This window comes from Danio rerio, chromosome 8 (genome assembly GCF_052040795.2).
Source record: "Danio rerio strain M-AB ecotype USA chromosome 8, GRCz13ab, whole genome shotgun sequence".
NCBI classification, from domain to species: Eukaryota; Metazoa; Chordata; class Actinopteri; order Cypriniformes; family Danionidae; genus Danio; species Danio rerio.
Window position 1 is genome coordinate 40,958,182 of NC_141028.1, and position 25,768 is coordinate 40,983,949.

At 37.8% G+C, this 25,768-nt stretch overlaps 2 protein-coding genes across 2 annotated transcripts; one reads left to right on the forward strand and one right to left on the reverse strand.

Annotated features, from left to right (window-relative positions):
- Positions 1–313: 313 nt before the first annotated feature.
- LOC141375915 (uncharacterized) lies at positions 314–24,043 on the reverse strand. The gene is given in 9 exon segments (XM_087265177.1): positions 314–485; positions 487–589; positions 11,958–12,069; positions 13,959–14,093; positions 23,098–23,226; positions 23,322–23,575; positions 23,667–23,721; positions 23,723–23,754; positions 23,861–24,043. Coding segments are annotated over 9 exon segments (1,005 nt in total). The 5' UTR covers positions 23,970–24,043; the 3' UTR covers positions 314–409.
- On the forward strand, positions 2,033–6,680 carry LOC147842775 (uncharacterized). Its single transcript, XM_087265168.1, has 11 exons — positions 2,033–2,335; positions 3,233–3,359; positions 3,462–3,696; positions 3,802–4,075; positions 4,180–4,357; positions 4,480–4,556; positions 4,698–4,878; positions 4,987–5,235; positions 5,360–5,531; positions 5,615–5,763; positions 5,901–6,680. The coding sequence occupies exons 1-4, from the start codon at positions 2,057–2,059 to the stop codon at positions 4,055–4,057; spliced, it is 897 nt and encodes a 298-aa protein (XP_087121294.1). The 5' UTR covers positions 2,033–2,056; the 3' UTR covers positions 4,058–4,075; positions 4,180–4,357; positions 4,480–4,556; positions 4,698–4,878; positions 4,987–5,235; positions 5,360–5,531; positions 5,615–5,763; positions 5,901–6,680.
- Positions 24,044–25,768: the final 1,725 nt, after the last annotated feature.

The window sequence follows — 25,768 nt, forward strand, 5'->3', positions numbered from 1 at the left end:
CTATATATAGAACAAACAACCTGCTAGAAAGAATGTGTAGTTTCTTTTATTATTTCACATCTTGTAGTTGTACTGTGCAAGCACAGTATAAAATCCACTGAATTTATCCAAAACATTTGAAATTCAATTAATAAAACAAGTACTTTTAAGTATTCTGCATATTTTGACGTTATTAAACAAGCATGAACAATACATTGTGTAACAATGTAAACTTACAAAGTGGCTGTAAAATATATATATAAAAACATCAGCCAATTACTTAAGAACTGCTATATCTTATAGCATAGTAACAATATAAAGACATCAACATTATGCATAAATGTACACAATCAAGCTTAAATGCGCAGTACAGAACTTTAGATCTTTACCAGCATCTCATAATAGTATGTGTAACATACTTGCCAAAAAATTACACATGGCCAAAACCATACTGGCAAGTACCAATGCACATCATTAAGTCACTCACAAAGGACTGGTATTCGGAAAGACTTTGGGATATCACTTTTTACGATTTCGACAACCATATTTTCTTCCATCCGCTCCCATCCAACCCAGAACTTCATGAGGTTTTTTAGGTCCTTGGCAGATGCTAAAGTAACAAAAAAATAATTTAAAAGTTATAGAATCAGCAGTAAAATTATTTGTCTTTCATTGTGTAAAGTTGAGAAATGTCAAAATGTTATGAATTTTTTTTCTAAATCCAAGCTGGGGAACACGGGTCCTGGAAAGTTTAGCTCTAATAGAAAAAAAAAGGTTTATCTGTCTGGAGCCTTTGTAATCCTGAAGAAATTGATGGTTCAAATGTTTGATTAGGGTTGGTGCAATGTTAACTAAAATTCTTGCATTCATACATCCAAACTTCACAGGCATGAAGGGATAATTCACCCAAAAATGGAAATTGGCATTTCTCATCTTAAATGCTGCAAAAGCATTGTTCATTTTTAGCATGTTAACTAGTTAGCTAATGAATCCTATTAGTGTTGATTAGTGATTTGGATACTCATATTCTTTAGTAATATATTGCCTTGTTAAAAAAAATAAAAAATAAAAACAACTTGAAGGTTACCTTAATCCAACTAAAGTCATAAGTGAACTAAACAGAAATGGAATTAAGACATGTGGAGTATGCATAGTGGAATTATTTAAATAAACATCGCGTTCAGACTATTACCGTCATGTAGGACTTTTCGCCATCTTTTCCCACAAGACCCAATCACGCTGCTGTCGGCAAAGGACCACACAGGCGCACACATCGCAAAATGTATAAGTTTAATAAATTCCATAACACTCTCACCAATCCTTACTCATTATTTGCGTCTAATAGCCCAGTTTGTCACAGGGCATGAATGAAATGTTCATGAGTTAAAGTAAAACTGCCGAACAGCAGTTAAAAGTCAGGCATCCTGCTGATTTTATTCCGAAGGGCACTTTTTTGTCAGACGGCTCACCGGTCAGGTATACATCCACGCTAAAATATCAAGGTGAAAGTCACCATAACTTGCGTGAAATAGACCCAGCTCCCAACCCAACTTTCAGAATAGATTAACGGCCATATTTTTTTTAATCGTGCGATAAAAGTATCTATCTTATCTATCTATCTATCTATATAAATAAAAGAGCTGTCAATTGATTCTCACTTTTAATCACACTTTTAAAAAATTATTCACACTTTTTTAGAAAATTAACCGCGATTAATCTCATTTAAAAGTAATGTAAACGCAAGACAAAAACTATTTAAATTCAAAATATAATTGTTTATAAGAACTTTTGTTTAAAGGGCACCTATTGTAAAAAATCTTCTTTTCAAGCTGTTTGGACAGATCTGTGTGTTGGTATAGTGTATAGACCATCATACTGGGGTGATATGAACACACCCAGTCCTTTTTTTTCAATTTCACTACAAAAAAAAGGGTCGGCCAATTGGAGCTGTTTTGAAATCGATCGCACCATTACGTAGGTGTGCGATTTCCCCCCGCCCACCGAATTGATTGACAGCTGCGCGTATTAACATCCTGCGTTTGCCATTTCCGCCATTATTAGCGTGAACGTCGAAGCGATGCCACCGAGAGAACACCCTTGTGCTATTTTAGGATGTAAGGCTCAGCACAAGAGCCTTCACCGTCTTCCTGCAAATGAGCAACAGAGGCTTAAGTGGCTGAGTTTTATCTTTGAAGACAAGGTGCCTGAAAATGTACCAAAACTGTTGTATGTTTGCGCTAACCACTTTAGCGTAGACTGCCTCGAGAACGCGGGACAATACAACTCCGGATTCGCGAGTAAATTGTTTTTGAAAACTGGATCAGTTCCTACAATACGTGATCCTGTCTCACTTCAAGTAAGTATTACATTTTATGTACTTCTAGCCTTAGTATTCTAATTATGTTAAGCCGATGAATAGCATCTGCGGCTAAAGTAGCTTCGGCTGTTTGTTTGCACGTGTTTACCTCTTATTGTGCTTTTCAAAAACAGTCTAAATACTCGAAGCTGCATATGGTAGTGTGTACATGAAGGGGGTTTAGCCATTAGGAACAGAAACCGTAGAAAAATAGCAACATTGTAAAAAGCAGTATCACTGGCTACAGCTAAAGTTTGTTGTTGTTAAATGTTTGTTGTACTGTAATCGTAAGCCGAAATGAATAGCATCTAAAAGTTAAAAGCCGCTAAAGTTGCTTCGGATGTTTGTTTGCACGTGTTCACTGCTATTATGCTTTTCTAAAACAATCTAAATAATCGAAGCTATAAGTGGTAGTGTGTACAAGAAGGGCTTTTAGCCATTAGAAACAGAAACCATAGAAAAATATAAACATTGTAATAAAGCAGTAACCAGTACTGGCTACAGCTAAAGTTTGTTGTTTATGTGGGATGTTTGTTGTAATGTGTATACTGTAATGTTAAGCAGAAATAAAAAGCATCTGCGGCTAAAGCTACTTCGGATGTTTGCGCGTTTACAGCTATTGTGCTTTTCTAAAACAGTCTAAATACTCGAATCTTTAAGTGGTAATGTGTACATAAAGGGGTTTTAGCCATCAGAAACAGAAACCGTAGAAAAAATTAAACATTGTAATAAAGCATTACCACTGACCAAGTTACAGCTAAAGTTTGTTTTGTATGTGGGATGTTTATTGTAATTTTTTTCACTGTACTTGCACGTGGTCTGCAGTTGTTTACAATAAGATCGGTATGTTTTAATCAAATAAAGGTCATTTTAAAACATGTATGTTTTCTTACAAAGGCCACGACGTCGACTAAGAGCAACAAGGTGGATGTTGCTTGCCAGACAGAACCTTTTCACACATCTTTACACAGTGTTGGCACCCAGTTGTCTTTTAGGACGCTTCAGGCTAAACGCAGGAGTACAAGTAAGTTAAAATTTCTCAGTTTATTTTAAGTTGCTGCATTAGAAACGTGTTTTATTATCTTTATAAACGTGCAATGAGATTAATCATAAAATTACACTATAGGTGTCCAGACAACAATATCCAGTTTTGAACTGACTGTGCCATCAGCGTCCTCTACTGCGTTTATGACTTCGACACCCCTCAAACCTTCACTAAAAAGACCTCGTCTGGAGCTGGAGGAGGAAGAAGAAGAAGCCGAAGAGACTTTGACAGAGTCAAAAATTATAGCCCAAGACTCGGATTTGACATTTGACCCTGCAGAGGAATGCACATCTGCAACTGAACCAACAGACTTGTCGTGAGTTTATGCATTATGTAAATTATTTGACAGATTGTGTATTGTCATCATAACATTCATCATAATTTTTTTTTATTATGTTAATGTGTATATTTATTTTTACAGAATCCAAGAATACCCAGTTCATAACATTGCCAAGTTCATTGTCTATGAAACATGCCTCATGGAGCTCTTCAGTGACTGCCCAGTGTGTCAGAGGAGATGTGATGTAAAGTCACAAAGGCTTGGGACATTTCTGAGCGTACAGCAAGTCTTCCCACACTGCGAGTTTGTAAGAAAATGGAACAGTCAGCCAATTATTGGTAGTACTCCAGCTGGCAACCTGCATCTTTCTGCTGCAGTCTACTTGAGTGGTGCATAATTTTTTGTAGTTGAAAAGGTAATTATCTATCAAAATTTATCACATTTCTTTTAGAAACATAATATAAATTTTGTCACAGGGTGCATGCACATTGTACTAAAAATTCTCCTCTCTGTTGTCAGGTATTTGCTGCAATGAAACTACACATTTTTAAATATAATTCATTTCGCCGTCATGCAAGACTTTGCATTGAACCTGCTATTGTCCACAAGTGGAGAAATTGGCAGAGTGAAATGCTAGAACAGCTCAGTTGAAGAGAGAATGTGATTGTTGGAGGAGATATGAGGGCTGACTCCCCAGGTATTTAGTCAAAAGATTTAATTTCTAATTCAATACAGTCTAATAAAAAAAATAAATATGAAATACATTACAATTATTCCAAAAATGTGTTTAGAATAATTATGTACGGTTTGTTCTTGAAGGTCACTCGGCCAAGTATGGGAGTTATACAATGATGGACCTTGCAACTAACACAGTGGTCGACCTACAGTTAGTCCAGGTAATACAGAAAAGTATTATGTGAACTAGCATAATATTTTGGATTGAAAATGTGTGATTTATATATATATATATATATATATATATATATATATATATATATATATATATATATATTTTAACCTTATTAAAAATTTTATAGAGTAATGAGGTGGGTGGCAGTTACCATATGGAAAAAGAAGGCCTAAAGAGAAGCCTTGACCTGTTGGATGCCCGCGGTGTTCGTCTGGAATGCATCATCACAGACCGACATCCTCAAATACAGAAATACCTCAGGGATCGAAATGTCACTCAGTTTTAAGATGTGTGGCATATCGAGAAAGGTATGTAATTTAGCAGTTATTAATTTACTTAAGATTAAATTGCTATTTACAGTTCTTACATGTTTATTATTATTTTTGTGTTGATGTCTTTTTTTCATCAAATTCCAGGAATTTCCAAAAAACTGGACAAGATATGCCAGATAAAGGGTTGTGAGAAGTTGCGTAAATGGTTACGTAGCATCAAAAACCACATCTACTGGACTGCTGCATCATCCACAACAGGTCCTGAAAGAGTGGCAAAGTGGACCTCTATCTTAAACCATGTACAAGACAAACATGTACATGAAGACCCCAATTTTCCGGCTTGTCTGCATCCGCAACGGATAAGCAGAGACAAGAACAAATGGCTGTCGGCTGGTAAGTTGTATACAGACATATAAAATATTCTTTGCGATTAAAACTAATTCAAAATAGAGCTCGTTTCATTGTTCAGATTTGTTTTTGATTTCGAATCTAATACCTTAAATTTTTGCTTGTTTAGCAACGATGCCATTCTATAAGCTGGAGAAAGTTCTCGCTAACAAGAGAATATTGAAGGATGTGGCCAAGCTAAGTCCTCGCCACCAGACGTCAACTGTTGAAGCTTTCCACAGCGTCATACTGCGGTTTGCACCCAAAAATGTGGTATTCCCTTTTCTGGGGATCCTATGCAGGTAAAGCCAATGATCAGAAATTAATATTTACAATACTATACAGTCTTGTCATGGTACGTCATTTACATATTTCTTTTTGTTAGGTTGTACTTGGCTGCACTGCATTACAATGAAAATGCCGGGCGTCCCCAGGCCACATCAGCAACTGGTAAACCTATTTACAAGCTTGCCTTTCCAAAGGCAAAGAAAGGAGAGTATAGGGTCCGAGAAGTGAAGACACAGCAAACTTTCGGTATGTATATAAATGTTTATAGTATTATTAATAATTCAATAAATAAAAAAAATAATTGCACTTTACATTCACAATGAAAACTCACTACTCAAAATACAAAATTAAGTTACTAAAGAGATAACTGTTATATTGCACAGGTTATGTAGAAGAGCTGCTGGACCTCATCTTCAACCAAGTGTTTGTGGACCCATCACCCTATGTTGATGAAGTGTTGGGAATTCACATACCACCTGCTCTATCATCAGCCTACGATCGACCTGAGATGGAGGAGGCTATCTCCAGCAGGGTGACCCGCTTCAATCAATAGCTATCCTAAAACCCACATAGCTGCCCTGCTCTTCAGGAAACTGTCTTCGAATCTTCAGCACCACACAGGCAGGAATCACAACACGGACTCTCCGCCCGAGGAAACCCCAACACCAGCTCACAAAGCTCCGATAAGCCAAAAAGCGGCACTGTCTAACAGAGACATAATAATGAAACATTGTTTTAGAAATTGCACTACAATTTGAACTTGGGAGTTATCACATATACATTTTTAATTTTGATAAATTAACTAGCTTTAACAAAATTTCAGAAGTCATATTTTGTTTATTCAACTGCCAATGTATATTTGATATGTTTGTATGTGTTTGTAGATATACTGTACTTTCTAATGTTCATGGACAATTTTATTTCATTCAACAAAGTGACAACTTGGAGTTTATATTTTATATTTGCACAAGGATACATTTTATATTTGCCATCACATTTTAATTTATACTTCAATATAAAGTTTTTATATGACTCAGGAATTGAAGCATCTTTTCTGAAGGGTTGATGTTTCTATGCCATACTGATTTTTATATATTTTAAGAGTTTATATATTAATGTTTAGTGAATTTAAAATTATTTTTCAATAAAAAGTACATGCATTACTCAGCCTTTTATGAAGTCATTCAAATTGTCATCTCAGAAATAGCAGCAATAAAAAACGGTACGTATTTCATTTTTATTGACATTGAGGTTTTATATTCAGATATTCGGACATTCTCCTTAATAGTATCATTTCAGTAAAATATTCTTTGCAAATTCAAAATAGGGAAATCGTATTAGCAGCAAATGACAAAATACAACATTGTTTACAGTCAAGTAGATAGTTTTAATGTTGTTTACAAGTCATACTTGCATGCTAAATACGATCGAATGTTTAAACTATCATGATAAACAATACAGGGACTTCTGAATGTGCGGATATAAAACCAACTTTATCGCTATTGTATTGACTACACAGCGTTAATGTGCTTAAAAAGAAAGCGAGCATGCAGATCATGAACAAGGTAACCTGCTATTATTTCTATTTATTTAAACTCACTTTTGCACTCCACGAAGTCGCAGGGGACCATAGTCTGCTTTGTATACGATGCATTTTGCAAGGAATAAATATTGAAGCAAACGGGATCCATTTCTGGATGCTCCGTCATGCACGAGGGTTGCATTTCCAGTTGATCCATTCGTCTTCTAACCTTATTACACGACACAGTTATGCTGTTTATTATCTCATTCGATGTCTTTAGAGCAGCAACGTTAACATAAACTGGAAATTTACCTGCGGTATCTCCCTGCAGCATACATTTTCAGCCTCAGTTGGCATTTTTTCACAATTGCCACACAAGCACCTGCCAATATTTGTCAACGTCAATATTCATGAATTACGAATAAATCATACCAATGCAAAATTTATCTCTGTGGATATCTTTATGTCTTGTCTGTGTTTGACGTAACGCATGACGTTCGCGAACTTTATCAAACAAATTACGGATGGCGCATGCATAGTTACATAGCGGCTGTAAAAGTAGCCTATTTAAAAACATAAAATATTTTGTATGTACCACTCTGACACATTCTGGCACATTCGGATTATAGATTCCTCAACAGTCGACTCTGCTTGATCTGTGTCCGAGTCTGGGTCATATATGTAGGGTTGAATTGTGTTCCTCTCACTCATGATGACTCTTACTGTCTGCCTCTGTGATACGGTGCACAAAGCAGACGCGCTCTTGGCTCCGCCCCCTTGTTACGTTGGGCGGGCAGTCGAAACTCATTATCATGTTAAACAACACACCCCAAAACAGCAACCCGTGTACACGCCTCTAAATTTACACTTTTTAACACAGCATAATAACCATATCTGAATTGCGTTTTGATCTGAACCTATATTGGCACACTCAGAAGAACCATAATATTAGTATTAAATCTCAAAAAAGGGCTAAAATATGTGCCCTTTAACTTGTAACAGATTTCTTTATGTAAACAACATACCCACAATAAACCATCAAGATCCTGGCTTGACAGCCATATTAATTACAGAAATAAAAACACAGGCATATTAATGCCATTTGAATTTCAAAACAATCAATGCCAATAAATAAAAAAATGATTTTCAGGTTGGATTCTAAGTGGACTGCAAAAATGCCAAAATAGGCATTGCAGATATGGAAATTGGAAAATAATAATAATAATAAAGTATTGAATACAAACAATTACACTCATTAAAAGTTTTGCTGTGAGTTAAGAACATTAATTATAAAACAGAAACAATTTTTCTCAGTCCTCCTTTACATTCAGACAGTTGCTATAACAGTCCAGTCTGTTGACATTATCGGGGGACAATGTGGACCGTTTCTTTTGAATGATGTAAGCTGAGAGTGCCAAGCCATCTCCCTGCAATTCTGAACTTTAAGATTTAGTGGCTACGGACAATAGGAAGGTTTGTTGCTGGTAGGTTTCTCGCGCGCACACACAACTACACACACACACACACACTCACAAACACATAACGCGCAGAGGTCAGGGCAGCTGGAGCAACTCCCTTCAGATTCAACACGCATGATCTCTTCATCATATTTGCTTAAACTAAGCATTCTAAAGTATGGCTGTATTAAACAAACATTCTGACACAACGATGCGAAGCAGACGCTTTACAAAACTTTCGTTTATGAAGGAAACACGTCAAACTTAATAAAACATTTGAGGGCGCGAGCTGAAAGGCAGATAAATGTGCTGTCTTTGACTTCATTTACTTGGACACCAATACTCAGATTTTAATATGATTAAGATAATACTCTTATTAAGAGTCTACCATGTCAGCAGCGACTTTTGATTACCTTAAAGAACCACTGAGTCTTGAAATGCAAAAGTCTTTCTTTCCGTTCGCCATGCGGTTTCTAATTCCATTAAAACAGAAGACGAAAGTTAACAATGAAAACACCCGAAATTAGATAAGATTCTGGATAGCTCAGTAATATGACATTAATTGTTTTATACTGAAACTTGCCTTCAAAATGTGCTTCCTTGGACTTATCCATATTTCTTTGCATGTTTACCACATGTCGGCCACAACAGGAAAAAAAAAAAAAAAACTGCAACTTTTTTTTTTTTACGTGTTAAATATTTTAAATTACGCACTAATTTTGACAGCACTAATTTTTATATATATATATATATATATATATATATATATATATATATATGTATATATATATATATATATATATATATAAAACAGTTATGTCTGGTTGGCTGATAGCCCAGCTGATAGCCCAGCGATATTTTCCAATAACAGCACTGGTCCAGCCTCTCAACCCTTGTTTATCAGTCCACACACACAGTGATAGTAGATTAATAGACTCACTACAGTTTGACAAACTGTACTTTTGAGGCTTTTTAGGTGGGAATGAACTTGTTTATGGACAGAAAAACTAGCAAATTTACTAAAACTACAGCTGATTAAATGATCGATTTATTTTTATAAAAAGATAAGTGACACTAAGTTGATCTCTCCTTTTCGTATGTTGTAGTGCTGTATTTATACCATAGTAATCTGGTAGTGTTTTCTTTGCTGTGGCTCTTTCAGGGTTAATTTTTCTGATCTCCCCATTGCAGAGAAATACTGGGAAATCTCTGTAGACTGATGTCATTTCATGCTGTTTAGCTTTATAAAATTAGAATGTGCGCAAAAATCACTAGTTTTGTCATCACTTTAGACATTACGCTAGAGAATAATTCAAACACTAGCTCTACAGTGACGTTGGTGAATGAGCAGCAGTTTCTGCAGTTCTGGCAGTTATCTCCAGATGTGATCGACAGTAGTTCCTCATTCAAATAGGTTTGAGACTCTCTGTTTGATTTTCTTTTTTATATACAAGATTATGCCATATAACTGTTGTATAAACGCAATATCACACTCATAGCAGTGCAATATGGCTGTATATCTTAAGTGGTGGGACACCAAGGCACTCAGCCATTGCTGATATACAGCCATATTGCACTGCTACTTGTGGGATATTGCATTTATACAGCAGTTCGGTAGCATAATCATGTATATAAAAAAAAAATCAACCAAGGAGAGTCTAAAAACCCTTTGTATAAGGAACTATTTTTTTTCACCATTCATTCACATCTGCAGCTGACGTCAGAACAGCAGAAACATTTGCTAATTCACCAACATCAATTTAGAGCTAGTGTTTGAATGATTATCAAGCATAGTGTGTAAAGTGATAACAAAACAGTTGATTTTGCTCCCATTTTAAGATTATAAGGCTGAACTTGACATGAAATTCAATAAGTCTACAGAGATATCTTCTTACAGTGTTACAGTCTACAGTATTTCTATGTTGCAATCTGCATATTACAATAGGTAACCCTGAAAAAAGCAGCCCAAATCCCTACCAGACTGAAGTTGTGTTTGCGATAATGAAAAATGCTGAACAGATGCAGGCATTTTTCTTTCTTTTTGCCAACACAACACATATTCCTGATATGAGAATCACATCTCACACTCAATACACTGGATATATATGGTATAACTCAGTATAAATACAGCACAACAACATAAAAAAGAAAGAGATCGACTTAGAATATTACTTAAAAGCATACCTGCCAACATTTGTCTCCGATAGGAAAGTAACTGTACTATGGTGTTAGTAACTGTATTAAGCACCAGGTTTAGGGTGGCTGCTGCGAGCGGAAACTGTAAAATTGGTCTGAAATACAGGAGGCAAAACGGGAGTCTTGGCAGGTATGCTTGCCAGTTTAATAATGATTTGATTAGCTGTAGTTATTATAAATTAGGCTGTTTTAATCTTCTAAGGGCTTATTATCTGGTCCTGTCGCCGTCTTGTGGATAGACAACGTCAACCATCTTAGGTCACCTCAATGGCAGGCTAAAGCCTGCTTTATACTTCCGCGTCAAGGGACCGGCGTAACCAACGGCGCATGCAACGCACGTAACTGTGCATTTATACTTCTGCGGCGCTGTCTCTGTTGGTCTGCATTAACACTTCCAAAACGCTAGTTGGCAGTGAGGTGTTAATGTGTCTCTGTGTCAAGTTTCTTCGCCTGTGTTTTGTATGTTTTGAACGCTTCCGGGATGTACAAGTGGCTCAAACTCGCTCATTTTGAGGCAGGAACTGGTGGACGTGCAACAACTTTAACTATTAGGTAAACACAAAACAAAACTTTCCACCAGGAGCTCCTTCGCAGGACTCCACACTTGTAAACAATCGCTCCATTGGGCTCGCAAGGAGGTGCATGCAAGCAACGCCGACGGCTACGGCGTAGGGCTATGCGTCAGCACCGTAGCATACGCGTGCGCTTGACGCAGAAGTAAAAATCAGCCTTAATGGCCGCTGACGCGATGTCTCTCAGAAATTATAAATATTTTAAAATAGGCATTATCTTTATAAATAAACTGCAATCTAAACAACTGTATTCTCAACTAAGCCTTAAAAGTACATGATGTTGCCTACCAGCAGCAAAATTTGTCAAATTGTAGAGTGTCCTCTGGTTGTTGTGGGTGGAGTAATACACAAGGGTGAAGGAGCTGGACCAGTACAGCTATTAGCCAATCAGATTCAAAAACCAGCCAGAACTTTGTGTGTGTTTGTGTGCGTTTATGAAGAGTTCAGATGCAAAAACCTTTAAGAGTCATCTGAAAATACCATAAAAAGCCTCCTTTGTTTATGTTACGTTATTTCACTATAAAGACGATAAACAGGACTTATCCTTTGATGTAAAACTGAAAATACTAAACCTGCAAGCAGGAGCCTCCTAAAAATGCTCATTTAAGAAGAAATTTTCAGACGGCATTGAGGTTTTTGCATCTAAACTCTTTATATACACACACAAAATTTGTAAAACTATAAAGTACATACCTGTCTCAATGAATTTTTTTAGATACCCTGTGATCCTGTCCTTTTTATCAGTAGAGTATTCGTCATCTTCACTGTCACTCTCTGTAGGCCAGGAAATATGGGAGAGCAGCATCTAAAAATATAAAATTAAAATAATAATATATATATATGACTGAGTAAGTATTTGTAACCTTTTATATTGTTTTTCCAATAAAATCAGCTTTAAGTGCTTATTTATTCATTTTATTTTCTTTGCCAGATGACAATCAACAGGGTTTGTGCAGATATCATAATGTTAAATTTAAGTCTTTAAGACCTTATTAAGACCATTAAGTATTAAATTTAAGACCTATATTGCAATATCAAAAACAAGCGAGAGAAAATGTACAATCACAAAATTAGTGGTAAAATAAATGTATTCATATTGAACAGTACTAAAGACAGGTTAGATGCACCATTGAAATACAGAAATAAACAAACATCTTAATGCTGATTTACAGTTTTGCCTGGTGCAGCAGCGCACACCTCACAAAACAGATGAGGCTTTTATACTTGACATGTTTGCCATTGAGATATTCTAATAAATAACAAGGGGCGGTCAAAAGAAACAGACAGTAAAATCAGACTATGGCGTTATTTCTCTGACAAATGTATCATATAAGGTATTACAAGTCAAGAGCATATTCATGTACTATGAGCAAGTGAATCTCTTTGCTCGTGCAACGATTTCCTCTGTGGACAAAACTGCATGCGAGCTCTCAAATATAATACGCTGCTTGTGCTCAAATTTTCTCACTCTCAATTAAGCACTGCTCAAGCACAAACTTTCTTGTGCGCTCTTAGTACATGGTTCCCTCTTCCTTTTGTGCTTTTTGATATGATTTACATTGGTGCACTATTTATTACCAATAACCAAAATAGACTTACATATTACATTTTTAATCTAATAAACCATAATAGTTTTCTGTATGGTACATGATGATATATTTCCAGTTTCAAACACTTAAAGACACAGAGAATAGTTTTATTTTAAAACTTTTATTAAACATCCATAAGGTGCACCATAATAATAAAATAAAAAAAACATTTAAATATAACTAATGTAAGCAGAAATTAACTGATATAAAATATGGAACTTAATAAGGTATTATAGCATACTGTACTATTTACTCTTCAAATAAATCTCACAATCAATCCCATTTTATCATAGCAACTAAAATAAAGTGAACACGTTTCTGCTGTACAGTGTTTTGAAAAAGTACAGTAAAGTACAATCTTCAATGCTGTATTTTTATTTTTATTTTTTTTACAATATAGAGTATATTATACTACAATTCACCACACTTTACTGTAGTAAAACAGTATTTCATTTTATCAGTTCACTATTCTTAATACTGCTGTATGCTGAAGCATCTCTGGAGAGCAAAAGCACGAAAGGAGGAGGAAACACAAGACACAAAAATTGTGAGTCTGCATCATCATTTGCACGTGAGCAGCCAGTGTTTAGAGTGCTCATGTGCAGTTTTGTTCACGAACAGATGAAACCGGTGGGTAAGCAAAGAGATTGTATTACATGAATGCGCTATTTATTTTTAAAACTGCGCTTACCACATTTGTCAGTAAAATAAAGCAAACTTCTGCCAACACAACGATGATTTGTCGCGCGCACTGAGTTTAATAACAGGAAGCTGATTGGCTATTGCAAATTGAGCATTTTGTAGATGTAATACCGCAAATTACAATAGGACTATTGAAATAAAGAACTACAACACCCCGAAAACCTAGAAACAACTAAAAAGAATTAAAATGAGCGTTAGATGTAGCGTTACATGGACATCAAAAAAATAACACCTGTGCAAAAATAGTTAAGCCCTAGAACATCAAATTTAAGAATTTTTAAGGCCTTAAATTACAATTTTAAATTTTTTACTTTAAGACCACACGGAAACCCTGAATCAAAATGACTTGCTCTTTGCAAGGGGAACGGCATTTGAAGTTCTCTAAACCAGAAGGAAGCCTTACCTCAGAGGTGACCAGGTCCTCTGATTCATTTGGGAAGAATACCACATCCTTCCTCTCAGTTAAAAGATTCCAAACAAAAGTGTCTTTCAGCCCTCGTTTAATTTGTTTGATTTGGCGTGTTCTTCTCCCAATAACCTAAAAAAAACTATATTATCAGCACACCCACAAATGAATAAAATAGCTGAAAACTGAAAATGTAAGAAACATTCAATAATCAAAATTACAAACACTAAGTTTGACACAACATCAATTATGAGATGCTGCTTTAAAGCAGTTTACAGTGAAATTAAATCACTAATTTAAAATGGTTGTATATATTCTTATCAAGCCATTAAAGGCATGACTAAACTGCTTTTAGTATTCAAGAAAAATCAGTTGCAAAAAATTACGGAAATGTATAGAAAACCTTGGGCACTTTCTATTGTCACAGATGTAAGAATCAGCTCTTTGGTTTAAATTATGTTTAAACTTTGGGGATTCGAATCAAAGATTCGAACATGATTCACATAGAATTATTTAAAGCTTACACTTAACTTAAGTATTTGTCCAGCAAATAGAACGTTTAGTGTAAAGCAATTCTGTATTATATTATTACGTGGCCAAAAGTAACAATATAAAAACAGTATCTAATTATTTAATGAGCAAGGTAGCAGTATCTGAAGCTGAGGCATTAACTTATAAAGCACACAACACACCAACACGGATCTTAAAACGAAACAAAAGTTTATTGCTACTCTATAACACAAAGTACTAATCTACGTAAAACAAACAAATGCACATATATACACACACGCACAAGCAGTTTGAGGAGAGTTTTGGCTGAGTGGATTTAACTTCTAGCCTTTGCTAAGTTCTTAGCATTGCAACCTGAGAGAAACCATAAAAGCAGAGAATTTTGCTATTCTTTACTACTTAAACATAATTCACACCAGATTCAGTAACGGGTAGAAACCTTGTTTGTGCTACTTGCGTTCTGATGTAATTTTGGTTTCCTTGACTGGTCCAAAGGGAAATCCCGGCAAAGCTGATTGGTCAGCGTAGCAACTTCAGTGACGTGATGGAATTCCCTTGTCGGTGAAGAGGGGTTTCCTTAGTCGGTTGCTAGGGATACGGATGTTGGACAAGACGGCGTTCGAAGTCCTTCCTGGGTTCCTGTAGTTAGGATGAGTTTCAGAGTTTGGATGTGTTGACCCGATGGCTTGTTGTTGAAGCGGTTGCACAAGCAGATCGGGGGTCGAGCCGGCAGCAAGTGAAGGTCGCGGTCTGCTCCGTGATGTAACGAGGCTTCTGGCGAGGCGATGTAACGGCCACAGCACGAGAAGAGCGACGTCCGGGCAGCGACGGCGGTGACGACTGGCAAAGATGACCGGCAAAAGACGACAATGAAATTCCTTTGTTCAAAGTTTATAGGCTTTGGTAGAGGCTGGGTCTACACAATACTTGTCCAATCAGATAAGGTGCGGGGTGGAGTCACACCCCAATTCTACCCTCTAGGAGGCCGGGTTGACACCTGGTGTGGGTGCTGCTTTGATAGCATAGTGGTTAAAATAAAGTCTTATAACATCGACACTTTTCATAGTATAGTTTCTTCATATAAACCAATGCATTTGAAATGTTCCTAGCTTTCAATCGATACCAAACATGAAGTATTTCACAAATATTCTATAGATTTCATTTGTCACTGAGGGCTATTACTCAATAACTATCCATAAAAGTTTTGTTAAACACATGGAACATGTACACACAAAAACCTACAGAAACATAAAGCAAACGTACAGTACTCAAATAAACTGTTTTACTTATATGTCCATTAAACTTTGGAAGCGTTTCTGATCGCTTCTGTATCTGCCTAAGAATGTGTATTCCTTGCAGACGCCAAAGGACACGCGAACCAAAAGGTACTTCTCAAAAACCGGTTTGGTGGGTTTTTGATTGTAGAGCCTCTTATTGTTTTAAGGTGTAAAGTTAATTAACACGCAACTGTGATGTTGACTGGCTAGTCATCCTATGGATTGCCTTTTGCTGGGTGCCTGTGGATTGCTTTGAAAATGAAATCAAAGCTCAGACATGTAGGCACCAACCAATCTTTTAAGGATAACATGGTCTATGGCTTGTTCGGTTCTGGAACGATCCGTTGACTCTCTACATCCCCCATTTGGATGGTGATGTCCCTGGCATGAACATCGGCAGACACTGGAACAAGAGGCATAGGTAGAGAGAGAACAGACACACAAGACACAAACCACATTTCCATTCCATAGACTGAGTTCTGGTGCCGGCTTTAGCTTAAATTGTTCGGGTTAAGAACACAAGGTGTAGTGTAACATTGCCTGAAATAATTCAAATTTAGTTATTTAGCTAGTTTACTTCATTGCAAGTATGGAGTGGCGCTAGCTTCAACTTAAATAAGCAATAATTCTGCAGCAATTGACACTAATTTGGGAGAAGGAGTCAATCCTACTTTTAGGCCCTATGCATGAATTTGCAGGAGTTCCCTGTAGAGGGGACTGGAACTGCAAATCAGTTAGGGAGAGAGAGAGAAAGAAGGAAATCAAGAGGCATAGTGATGCAACAAAACAAGGTAGGTTAAAAACCAGCAGAACAGTGTTGCAAATGTGGAGTGGATCCTCTCTACTAGAGGTTGTTCTAGCAGTGCTGTAGAGGAGAAAGTATTAGTGTTGTGTTTAACTAGGTGTTTCCCTAGAATGTCAAAGATTATGTTAGTGTGTAGTTGATCTGTGTCAAGTTGTGGTCCTCCCCCATTTGTTGTTTAATGATGATGGAGCAGTCAAATGTTCATCCAGTAACGGAGGTAGCGGAGTTTGGCATGGGTCAGGAAGGGTTTCAGGACTTAACTGAGGTTTGTCGGAGGAGTGGCAGACGACCCGAACGGCACTTTTGGGAGCCTGAGGGCTTTCACCTGCAAGTGTTTGTTGGTTCAGGTGGTTGTTGCTTCTCCGCTCGGCGACTAGTCAGGCTGAATCTGCTTTTTCCTTTTCCCGTTTCCTGTCCTCCTCTATGCATTTGAGAAACTCTTTCATCATCAATTTCACCAGTTCTTGAGGGTTAAATCCCGGTGGGGCATTTTCCTCTTGCTGGGATTGAGTCTGAGCGTTGTCAGGGTGAAAGTTTTTGGAGTACCTTCGTTGACTCCTTGGACTTGATGATCCAGGGTTTTGATGTCTTCCCTTAGATGGTGATTAGCTTTTGTTTGACCCCCATTGGTTTCTTTCCCGGTGGTGTTCAGGTGAGCGTCGTTGTCCATGCGGTCCATGCTAGTGACTGTTCCTTTGTTTAGGTCTTGTGTCATCGTAGGAGTTCCGTTGTCTATTGGACGAAGACGCATTCCACGCTGGGGATGGTGGTCTCACGCTGTTTGAGCGTTGGGCACCCTCTAGTGCAAGTTCTGGATGGGTGTTAAAGTCAAAAACTGTGGCAGTTTTAGTGTTTTTCTCTAACACCATCTTTTGTTTGTCGTGGGCTTTCTGTGTCAAATCTCGCATTTGCTGGATGCTCATTGTTCGTGGGCATGCGAGTACTCCGAGATGTTGGCTTACTGCAGGATGGAGGTTTCTCAGGAAGAGAATCTTAAAGTTCAGGTCTTCTTCCATATTCGGTTCGTTGCGAGTTCCGAAAAAGGCTTGCCTGAGTCGGTTGTAGTAAGCATGTGGGGACTCATTGCGAGCTTGTTTTGTCTCCAGAGCACTTAACAGTCCTTGATCTGATTCAGGGTTTGCAAACTCTCTTATGAGGGCTTCTTGGAGCAAGCGGTAATCGTTCTTTACCCGAGCCGGTTGTCGGTTTAGGAAGCTGCGCACCTCAGTGCTGGATGTGGCTCGAAGCAAATACAGTCTTTCTTTATCAGAGACATTGGGTCTCATTTCCAGGTGGAAATCAATGTCTTGCAAATAAGCGTGGATCTCCAACCCACCTGACACACTTGGAGTAAACTTGCCAATGTTTCTGGCCAGCTTGTCAAGGTCTTTGAGGTCCAGACTGTATGACGATCTGTGACTGACTATCACAGGCTCTCGTCGCTGTGGGGTAAGGTAAGGCTCTTCAGAAGGTGTTGGCGAAGATCTTCGGCGTGGTTTTTCACCTCTTTTAATAGGTAAGGGCTCAGGGACAGGGGATCCTGTCCTGCTTGGCTGGGGCGAGGCTGGTGCACATCTTGTCTTTGGAGGTTCATAGCGCAGTGCATAGGCATGCCTGAGTTCACTGGCGGACTCCTCTTTGATGTCATCCACTTCCTGCATTAGGCTGTCGATCTCATGTCTTGCTTCGCTCAGGTGAGTTTCAAGGGCTTTGATTCTGGCCTTCTTGTCTCTTAAGTCCACCTTCGCTTCCTTCAGTAGTTGTTCAGCGTAATCTAGCTTGTTAGCGACGTCAGCGTGGTCTGCTCTGGCTTGTTCTCTTTGTTCCGTGATGGCTGTTAGGGCTTCTTGTAGTTTGTCGATCTCCTCTGTAGTACCTTCATCCACCTCACTTGGTTGTTCCAGACGTTCCTGAGCCTCTAGCTCTAGCTGCTCGATGTGGGCTTGCAGGCGTGTCAGCTTGTGTTGGAGTTGGGAGGCGTGTCTGTCACTCAATTTGAGGGTGGCTATGAGTGTGTGACTCAAAGTACCAGTGATTTTGGCCAGCTCCTTGTGGTTGAAGCTTTGACTTGGGTCTTGCTTCATGATGCTGTCTATGTTCTCATCCAATTGGTTTTGCGTCAGGGGCTGCAGTGTTTCGGCTGCTTTAGGGATGAGACTGCCTGTTACAACGCTCAGCCATGTTTCCAGGTCCTTCCAGTGGCCAACAGGATCTTTGGAGTGAGCCATGTTTTGTGGCGGGGGGGAGGACTTAGGATTTTAACTGACACAGACCTTGAAGAGAGATAGAGAGGAGAAAGAAAAAAACAAGGTATAACAATGCAAACAGAAAAGGAGAAATGTTAATGTGCAATGTTAAGTGTGTACTAATGTTGAGTTAAGTGTGGTTCTCTGGAACTGTGGCCCTCTGGTGGGTACGCGTGTCTAACTGGTAGTCTCTGTGGAAAGAGTCAGTAGAACAGTGAGAGAACAAAGAAAACAAAAGTGATAAGGAGACTAAGGAGTAGGGTGAAAATCTGTAGTTTCCACTTTCCTAGAGAGAGGGTTCCTTTAGCTTTTGTTAAATATAAAAATAAGATTTCTAAATACCAGGACTGAAGTTGCTATTAACTTTCTTCTGAAGTGACAGAAAGTAGGACAACAATAACAGTATTGGCTTCTGAATAAGATTGACTCCGTACACCAAATAAATTGTTTCTGGATGCGTGTTTAGAATTGGGTCTAACAACGCCTATCTTCTTGGTGACCTGATGAGTGAGAAAGGAGGGGTGAGATCAGACAATTTTAACAATTAAAAGTGTTCAAGTGTCCCAAACATCTATTAAATGTTTCTGAAATTCTCTGCTTTTTGACTCTCACAAGCACAATCCTTAAACCAGCATCAATAGTACAGTAAAAAGAAGATAGTTAGTTGAAAGAGATAACAAAGGAATTTGTTTTCTCTTAGCATTAGGTGTAATTAAGGATGTCAAAACAATGGCACTGTTGAGTTGATACTCAAAAAGTGTTGGTTTTATCGTGTTATATAGTAACCACTTAGCCTACGTATTAGAAAAATCTGAATTTTCCTTTTGAAGTTGGCTAATTGGAGGGCTACTGCTCTAAGACTAGGCTCAATGATGGCTTAGGTTGGTACCATTACAGCTCACTGGGCTGCACTGTCCAATTGCATCAATGAAGCAGCAGGGGGAGCACTGTCTGTTAGCAGGCTTAAAATAAACTAAATTTAATAGACTAAATTCAATTTTGAATTGAACTTAACTTTAAATCTGAAACGGGGTAATAACTTTAAGTTATCTTTAAGATTGATAAGAACACTTATGACTAAATTTAATTATTAATTATTGCTAAAATGATAGAGCCATGCTTAAATGAACCATTAATGAAATTAAAATTTCAAAACAATGAAGTTGGTTAGAGTAACATTTAATGCAGTTTATCATTAAATTAAACAATTATAATTTATTTAATCAGTGAGTCTTATCCGTATAAATCAACAATTATAGGAAATGGGTGTTCCTAGATGTTGATGAATGGAAAAAGTATTTATAATTGAATAAGTCAGAGAGCGTTAATTTATAGTAATGAAAACAAAACTATAATTCATCACTTATAAAACCAACAGCTTATGTGAGTTCAAACTGATCAAATTCAACAGGCCAAGTACAGCAAGAAAAACAAAAATTAAATAAAATAATAGTGATTAAACTCAGCAGTTAGATCGTGCACACTTTTATTAACTTTGCATTTGTCAACTTTTCCAAGATGAGTAAAGAGAAACGTCTGAGATGCAAGAGTTAGTTCAAGCATCAGCCATACAATGCATTTAAGACCACTAAATGCTATGTGCTATCTATTAGCCTTCGCTGCTACTGGAAATGCATAGACTTCAATGCAAACGCGTTAGCGTTAGTTTAGCTTAGCTTCACGCTATGCTCTTTGTTTACAATCCAAGCTGGCGCTGGCAGACTGCACATGCGCGCTTGAATGTAATTCCGGCAAGTCTCTCTGTACTTCCGGACCAAGGTTGCTGCTATGGCAACGACCACAAAGTGGAGTAATAGCAAATTTCACAGTATCACTTGAGATGGCGGCGCATCTCACACTGTTCAAGCAAAAAGCACTAGTTAGATTTTATATCTTAACAGTACTGAACGATTCTCAACTTATGAAAGCGAGACAAAATTAATCAACAGGATTTCTGAGATTAATACAAATCGTGACAGAGATATGGGGGATCTCAGCACTCTGTGTTAAGTCTGTTTAGACTGCAAACACATCCGTGGATTCAAACCACAATTTCAATTGATCAATTTCAAAACTTCTCCTATAAACTACGCTAGGCAGCTCTCTCTGAGCTCCGCATTTTAAATAATTTACTAAGTATTAGCAAATTACAGGGCAACAAGAATTTAGTTAGCTATGTTAGCTAAATCAGTTACCAGGAGAAAACACAGCTGAGTTTCCATCCGGGAATCGCAGCGTACGAAATCATACTGTGAAGGCCTTATATATGAGATAATCACAAAGGAATACGCTTTGTCTTTCTCTACATGCGCTTTAGAGCAGCTTACAGTTTGTCTCGGCGGACAATTTAAATGACGTTTTACTTTCTTAACAACACTAAATGCAGTCAAGCAATAAAACAAATGGTACCACAATGAAATTGTGCAGTAGCAAAACTTTTGTTCCCTCTAATCTATTCTTTCCGGACAAAAATAGAAAATAGAATTAACAACATGATTTCTGGGTTTTGTGCTTTAAAAGTTAGATCTGCTTGCCCAAATTATTCTCCACCACTATGTAAGAATCAGCTCTTTGGTTTAAATTATGTTTAAACTTTGGGGATTCGAATCAAAGATTCGAACATGATTCACATAGAATTATTTAAAGCTTACACTTAACTTAAGTATTTGTCCAGCAAATAGAACGTTTAGTGTAAAGCAATTCTGTGTTATATTATTACGTGGCCAACAATAACAATATAAAAACAGTATCTAATTATTTAATGAGCAAGGTAGCAGTATCTGAAGCTGAGGCATTAACTTATAAAGCACACAACACACCAACACGGATCTTAAAACGAAACAAAAGTTTATTGCTACTCTATAACACAAAGTACTAATCTACGTAAAACAAACAAATGCACATACATACACACACGCACAAGCAGTTTGAGGAGAGTTTTGGCTGAGTGGATTTAACTTCTAGCCTTTGCTAAGTTCTTAGCATTGCAACCTGAGAGAAACCATAAAAGCAGAGAATTTTGCTATTCTTTACTACTTAAACATAATTCACACCAGATTCAGTAACGGGTAGAAACCTTGTTTGTGCTACTTGCGTTCTGATGTAATTTTGGTTTCCTTGACTGGTCCAAAGGAAAATCCCGGCGAAGCTGATTGGTCAGCGTAGCAACTTCAGTGACGTGATGGAATTCCCTTGTCGGTGAAGAGGGGTTTCCTTAGTCTGTTGCTAGGGATACGGATGTTGGACAAGGCGGCGTTCGAAGTCCTTCCTGGGTTCCTGTAGTTAGGATGAGTTTCAGAGTTTGGATGTGTTGACCCGATGGCTTGTTGTTGAAGCGGTTGCACAAGCAGATCGGGGGTCGAGCCGGCAGCAAGTGAAGGTCGCGGTCTGCTCCGTGATGTAACGAGGCTTCTGGCGAGGCGATGTAACGGCCACAGCACGAGAAGAGCGACGTCCGGGCAGCGACAGCGGTGACGACTGGCAAAGATGACCGGCAAAAGACGACGATGAAATTCCTTTGTTCAAAGTTTATAGGCTTTGGTAGAGGCTGGGTCTACACAATACTTGTCCAATCAGATAAGGTGCGGGGTGGAGTCACACCCCAATTCTACCCTCTAGGAGGCCGGGTTGACACCTGGTGTGGGTGCTGCTTTGGTAGCATAGTGGTTAAAATAAAGTCTTATAACATCGACACTTTTCATAGTATGGTTTCTTCATATGAACCAATGCATTTGAAATGTTCCTAGCTTTCAATCGATACCAAACATGAAGTATTTCACAAACATTCTATAGATTTCATTTGTCACTGAGGGCTATTACTCAATAACTATCCATAAAAGTTTTGTTAAACACATGGAACATGTACACACAAAAACCTACAGAAACATAAAGCAAACGTACATTACTCAAATAAACTGTTTTACTTAAATGTCCATTAAACTTTGGAAGCGTTTCTGATCGCTTCTGTATCTGCCTAAGAATGTGTATTCCTTGCAGACGCCAAAGGACACGCGAACCAAAAGGTACTTCTCAAAAACCGGTTTGGTGGGTTTTTGATTGTAGAGCCTCTTATTGTTTTAAGGTGTAAAGTTAATTAACACGCAACTGTGATGTTGACTGGCTAGTCATCCTGTGGATTGCCTTTTGCTGGGTGCCTGTGGATTGCTTTGAAAATGAAATCAAATCTCAGACATGTAGGCACCAACCAATCTTTTAAGGATAACATGGTCTATGGCTTGTTCGGTTCTGGAACGATCCGTTGACTCTCTACACAGACATTACATATATATTTTAATTACCGCATGAGACAAAAGGCGTTCATAAAGCCACCTTCTGTTTTCATCTGTTGGACCAGGAAGATCCCAGGATAAACACAGTTCCACGATTTTTGTGTATGCATCCTCAGTCAGTGGAGACTGTCCACTGAGCTAAAAGAAAACAACAACAACAACAACAACAACAATTTATTCCAAATAGATGTAAACATTAAAAAAATTAAACAAGTTTACAAATATATACATACCAAGTTGATGGTCTCGCGAAGGTCGATATCCGGGCAATCTTCTAACTGTAAGGTGGCTGTGTCCTCAGAGCCTCGAAGAAGAACATGAACAAATGCTCTGCTAAGCCCAGCAAGGCATGGCCCGCCATGCAGAAATGAATGGCCTAACATTCTCCCTGCTACTTGAAAGAGATCACTTTCAATGAGAAACTGCGATGACGAAGGCTCTAGGTGGTCTGCCTCACCCTCAAAGAGGCAAGTGACTCCAGTGTTGCCTGTTAGTTACAAATCAGTATTATGTCAATCCTATCAAAAAAATAAAAATAAAAACATAAATTTTGTAGTGCAAGTATTAAAATGTCATACCGAAGTTCAATCTGAAACCATATTTCAGTTTTTCCAGAACTGTGGAAAAAAAAATGTCTGGAAACACCATCACCAACTGCAGCATCTCCTAAAACAATGAAGATATAGTAACTAAAGCTATAAGCATGAATGTGCTATATGAACTGTATATTTTATTACATCCAAGTTTTTCTTTCTTTTACTCTAGGCTGCACCTTGAAGCTGACATTTAACAGGACATGCCCACTCCACGTTTCTTTGCTTGTAGAAGTTGATTAGCTGCCTGTCCTGTTCTTCCACACTTGATCTTAGATCCATGGACATGAAAAGGGGCTTCCCTGTCTCATGTAGCTGAAGTATTTGTTTTCTGTACAACAATGCAGCTGTCTTTGGATCCAAATGAGTTTTCCAATCTGTTCAATTAAATTACATTATTTTAACAATGCATCAGCAGCACAAGAATGTAAAAAACACACACACAAATAATTACCATTATCCATGATTGAAAAATCAGCAGTGTTGTTCACTTCATTATTCATGAATGAAAACTCAGCTGTGTTGTTACTGTCATCATTCACCGGACTACAATTTAAAAATGGTAAACAATTAAAATTATGGAAAATGTTACAGTGCAAGGTAAATATAACATATTTTCCGTGTCTCACAAAATAAATATTTACAGCTAGCACACCTTTCCCCACATTCACTGGCATGGACTTCTAAAATTCCAAATGGCATTACTTCTTGACAAATAGGACAGCAAGCCTATAATGCCGATAACCAAATAAACACAAATTACCACAAAAATTCAACTTTATATCACCTTGGGTCAAATATACATTAGGAAGAAACTAACCTGTTCATTGTTCTTGACTTCGTTGTCCTTGTTCTCACATTCTGCCTCCTGCTGATACTCATCTTGTAAATCATTCTCATCCTCCACCACAACAACATCAGTACAGGACTTAATGTGATTGGTTAAAAGCTGAAGTGGGTAGGATTCGTTGCATTTTTTGCAGATTGCCTTAGGCATATCACAAAAGGCTTCAGAAGATGGTGGTAAGGGAGCAGTATCAAGTATGAAGACAGGGCTGATAGTGGAAAAAATTCCTGAGCCTGAACTTTTTTTCCTTGCCCCTGAGGTGAGTAGGGGTGGGGGTACTATGTATGCAACGCACTTTTAACACATAACTTGTGGGCCCCTGGGCCCAAATATATTAACAGCCTATGTGTAACCCTGATCATCATTATTGTCAAGTGGCTCTTTTTAGACACATGCCAGTAATGTCAGTGACACATGCCAGTAATGTCAGTGACACATGCAAGTAATGTCAGTGACACATGCCAGTGTCAGTGATCTTGTGACATGTGCCAATAGGTGTCACTATAAGCACGTTATAAGCACATTAATCTTATAAGTCTCTTTGCTTTAATATTTAAAAATCATTAGGCAAATGACACCTGTTATCTTACATGCATATATGTTATGAGTTTTCAACATGCATTTTATTATAACTTTTTAAAGGATATTATTTAAAATACCTTAAAATGAAAATAAGTTAAATAATAAAATAAATGAATGAATTAAAAACATAGAGAAGTCCATATTGTAGGGAACAAAGGAACTGCCAGGATGCAATAATATACAGTACAACAGATAAGTGTAACCCCTCCCATACATAAGCATGCCACAATAAATTTGACTGACATGTACTGTCAAATGACTATATTACGTACGGAAGAATGACTACGAATACATAAAATAAATGCGTTTAAATTAAAACATCGTGGAGTAGCTCAGCAAATAAACTAACTTGCAACGCGATAAATTAGGTTAAAAGTCGCGTAATGATTAAATATGGTTTTGCTCGTGTTAATTAATGTCATAAGCTTCGCCGGGTGTCGATGTCACTGCAGTGACATGCAGCGCGACACTCTGATTGACACAGGTCACTACACATGCCACTAGCGAGTGACACATGACAGTGGAAAACCGGAAGTGTCACTACACTCAGTGGCATGTGCCAGTGTCATCTGTACGTCAGATGCCGTGTCACTCCATGTTAAAACTGCTACTGTGAATCCGCGTTCAAGCGCACACAATAAGCTAAAACTCGCCCCAA

Excerpts from the sequence above, each read along its gene's own strand:
- LOC147842775 (XM_087265168.1), top strand. The coding sequence starts at position 2,057 with ATGCCACCGAGAGAACACCCTTGTGCTATTTTAGGATGTAAGGCTCAG. Across the intron at positions 2,336-3,232 it reads GTGATCCTGTCTCACTTCAA|GCCACGACGTCGACTAAGAG; the intron begins GTAAGTATTACA and ends TTTCTTACAAAG. Across the intron at positions 3,697-3,801 it reads ACTGAACCAACAGACTTGTC|AATCCAAGAATACCCAGTTC; the intron begins GTGAGTTTATGC and ends TTATTTTTACAG.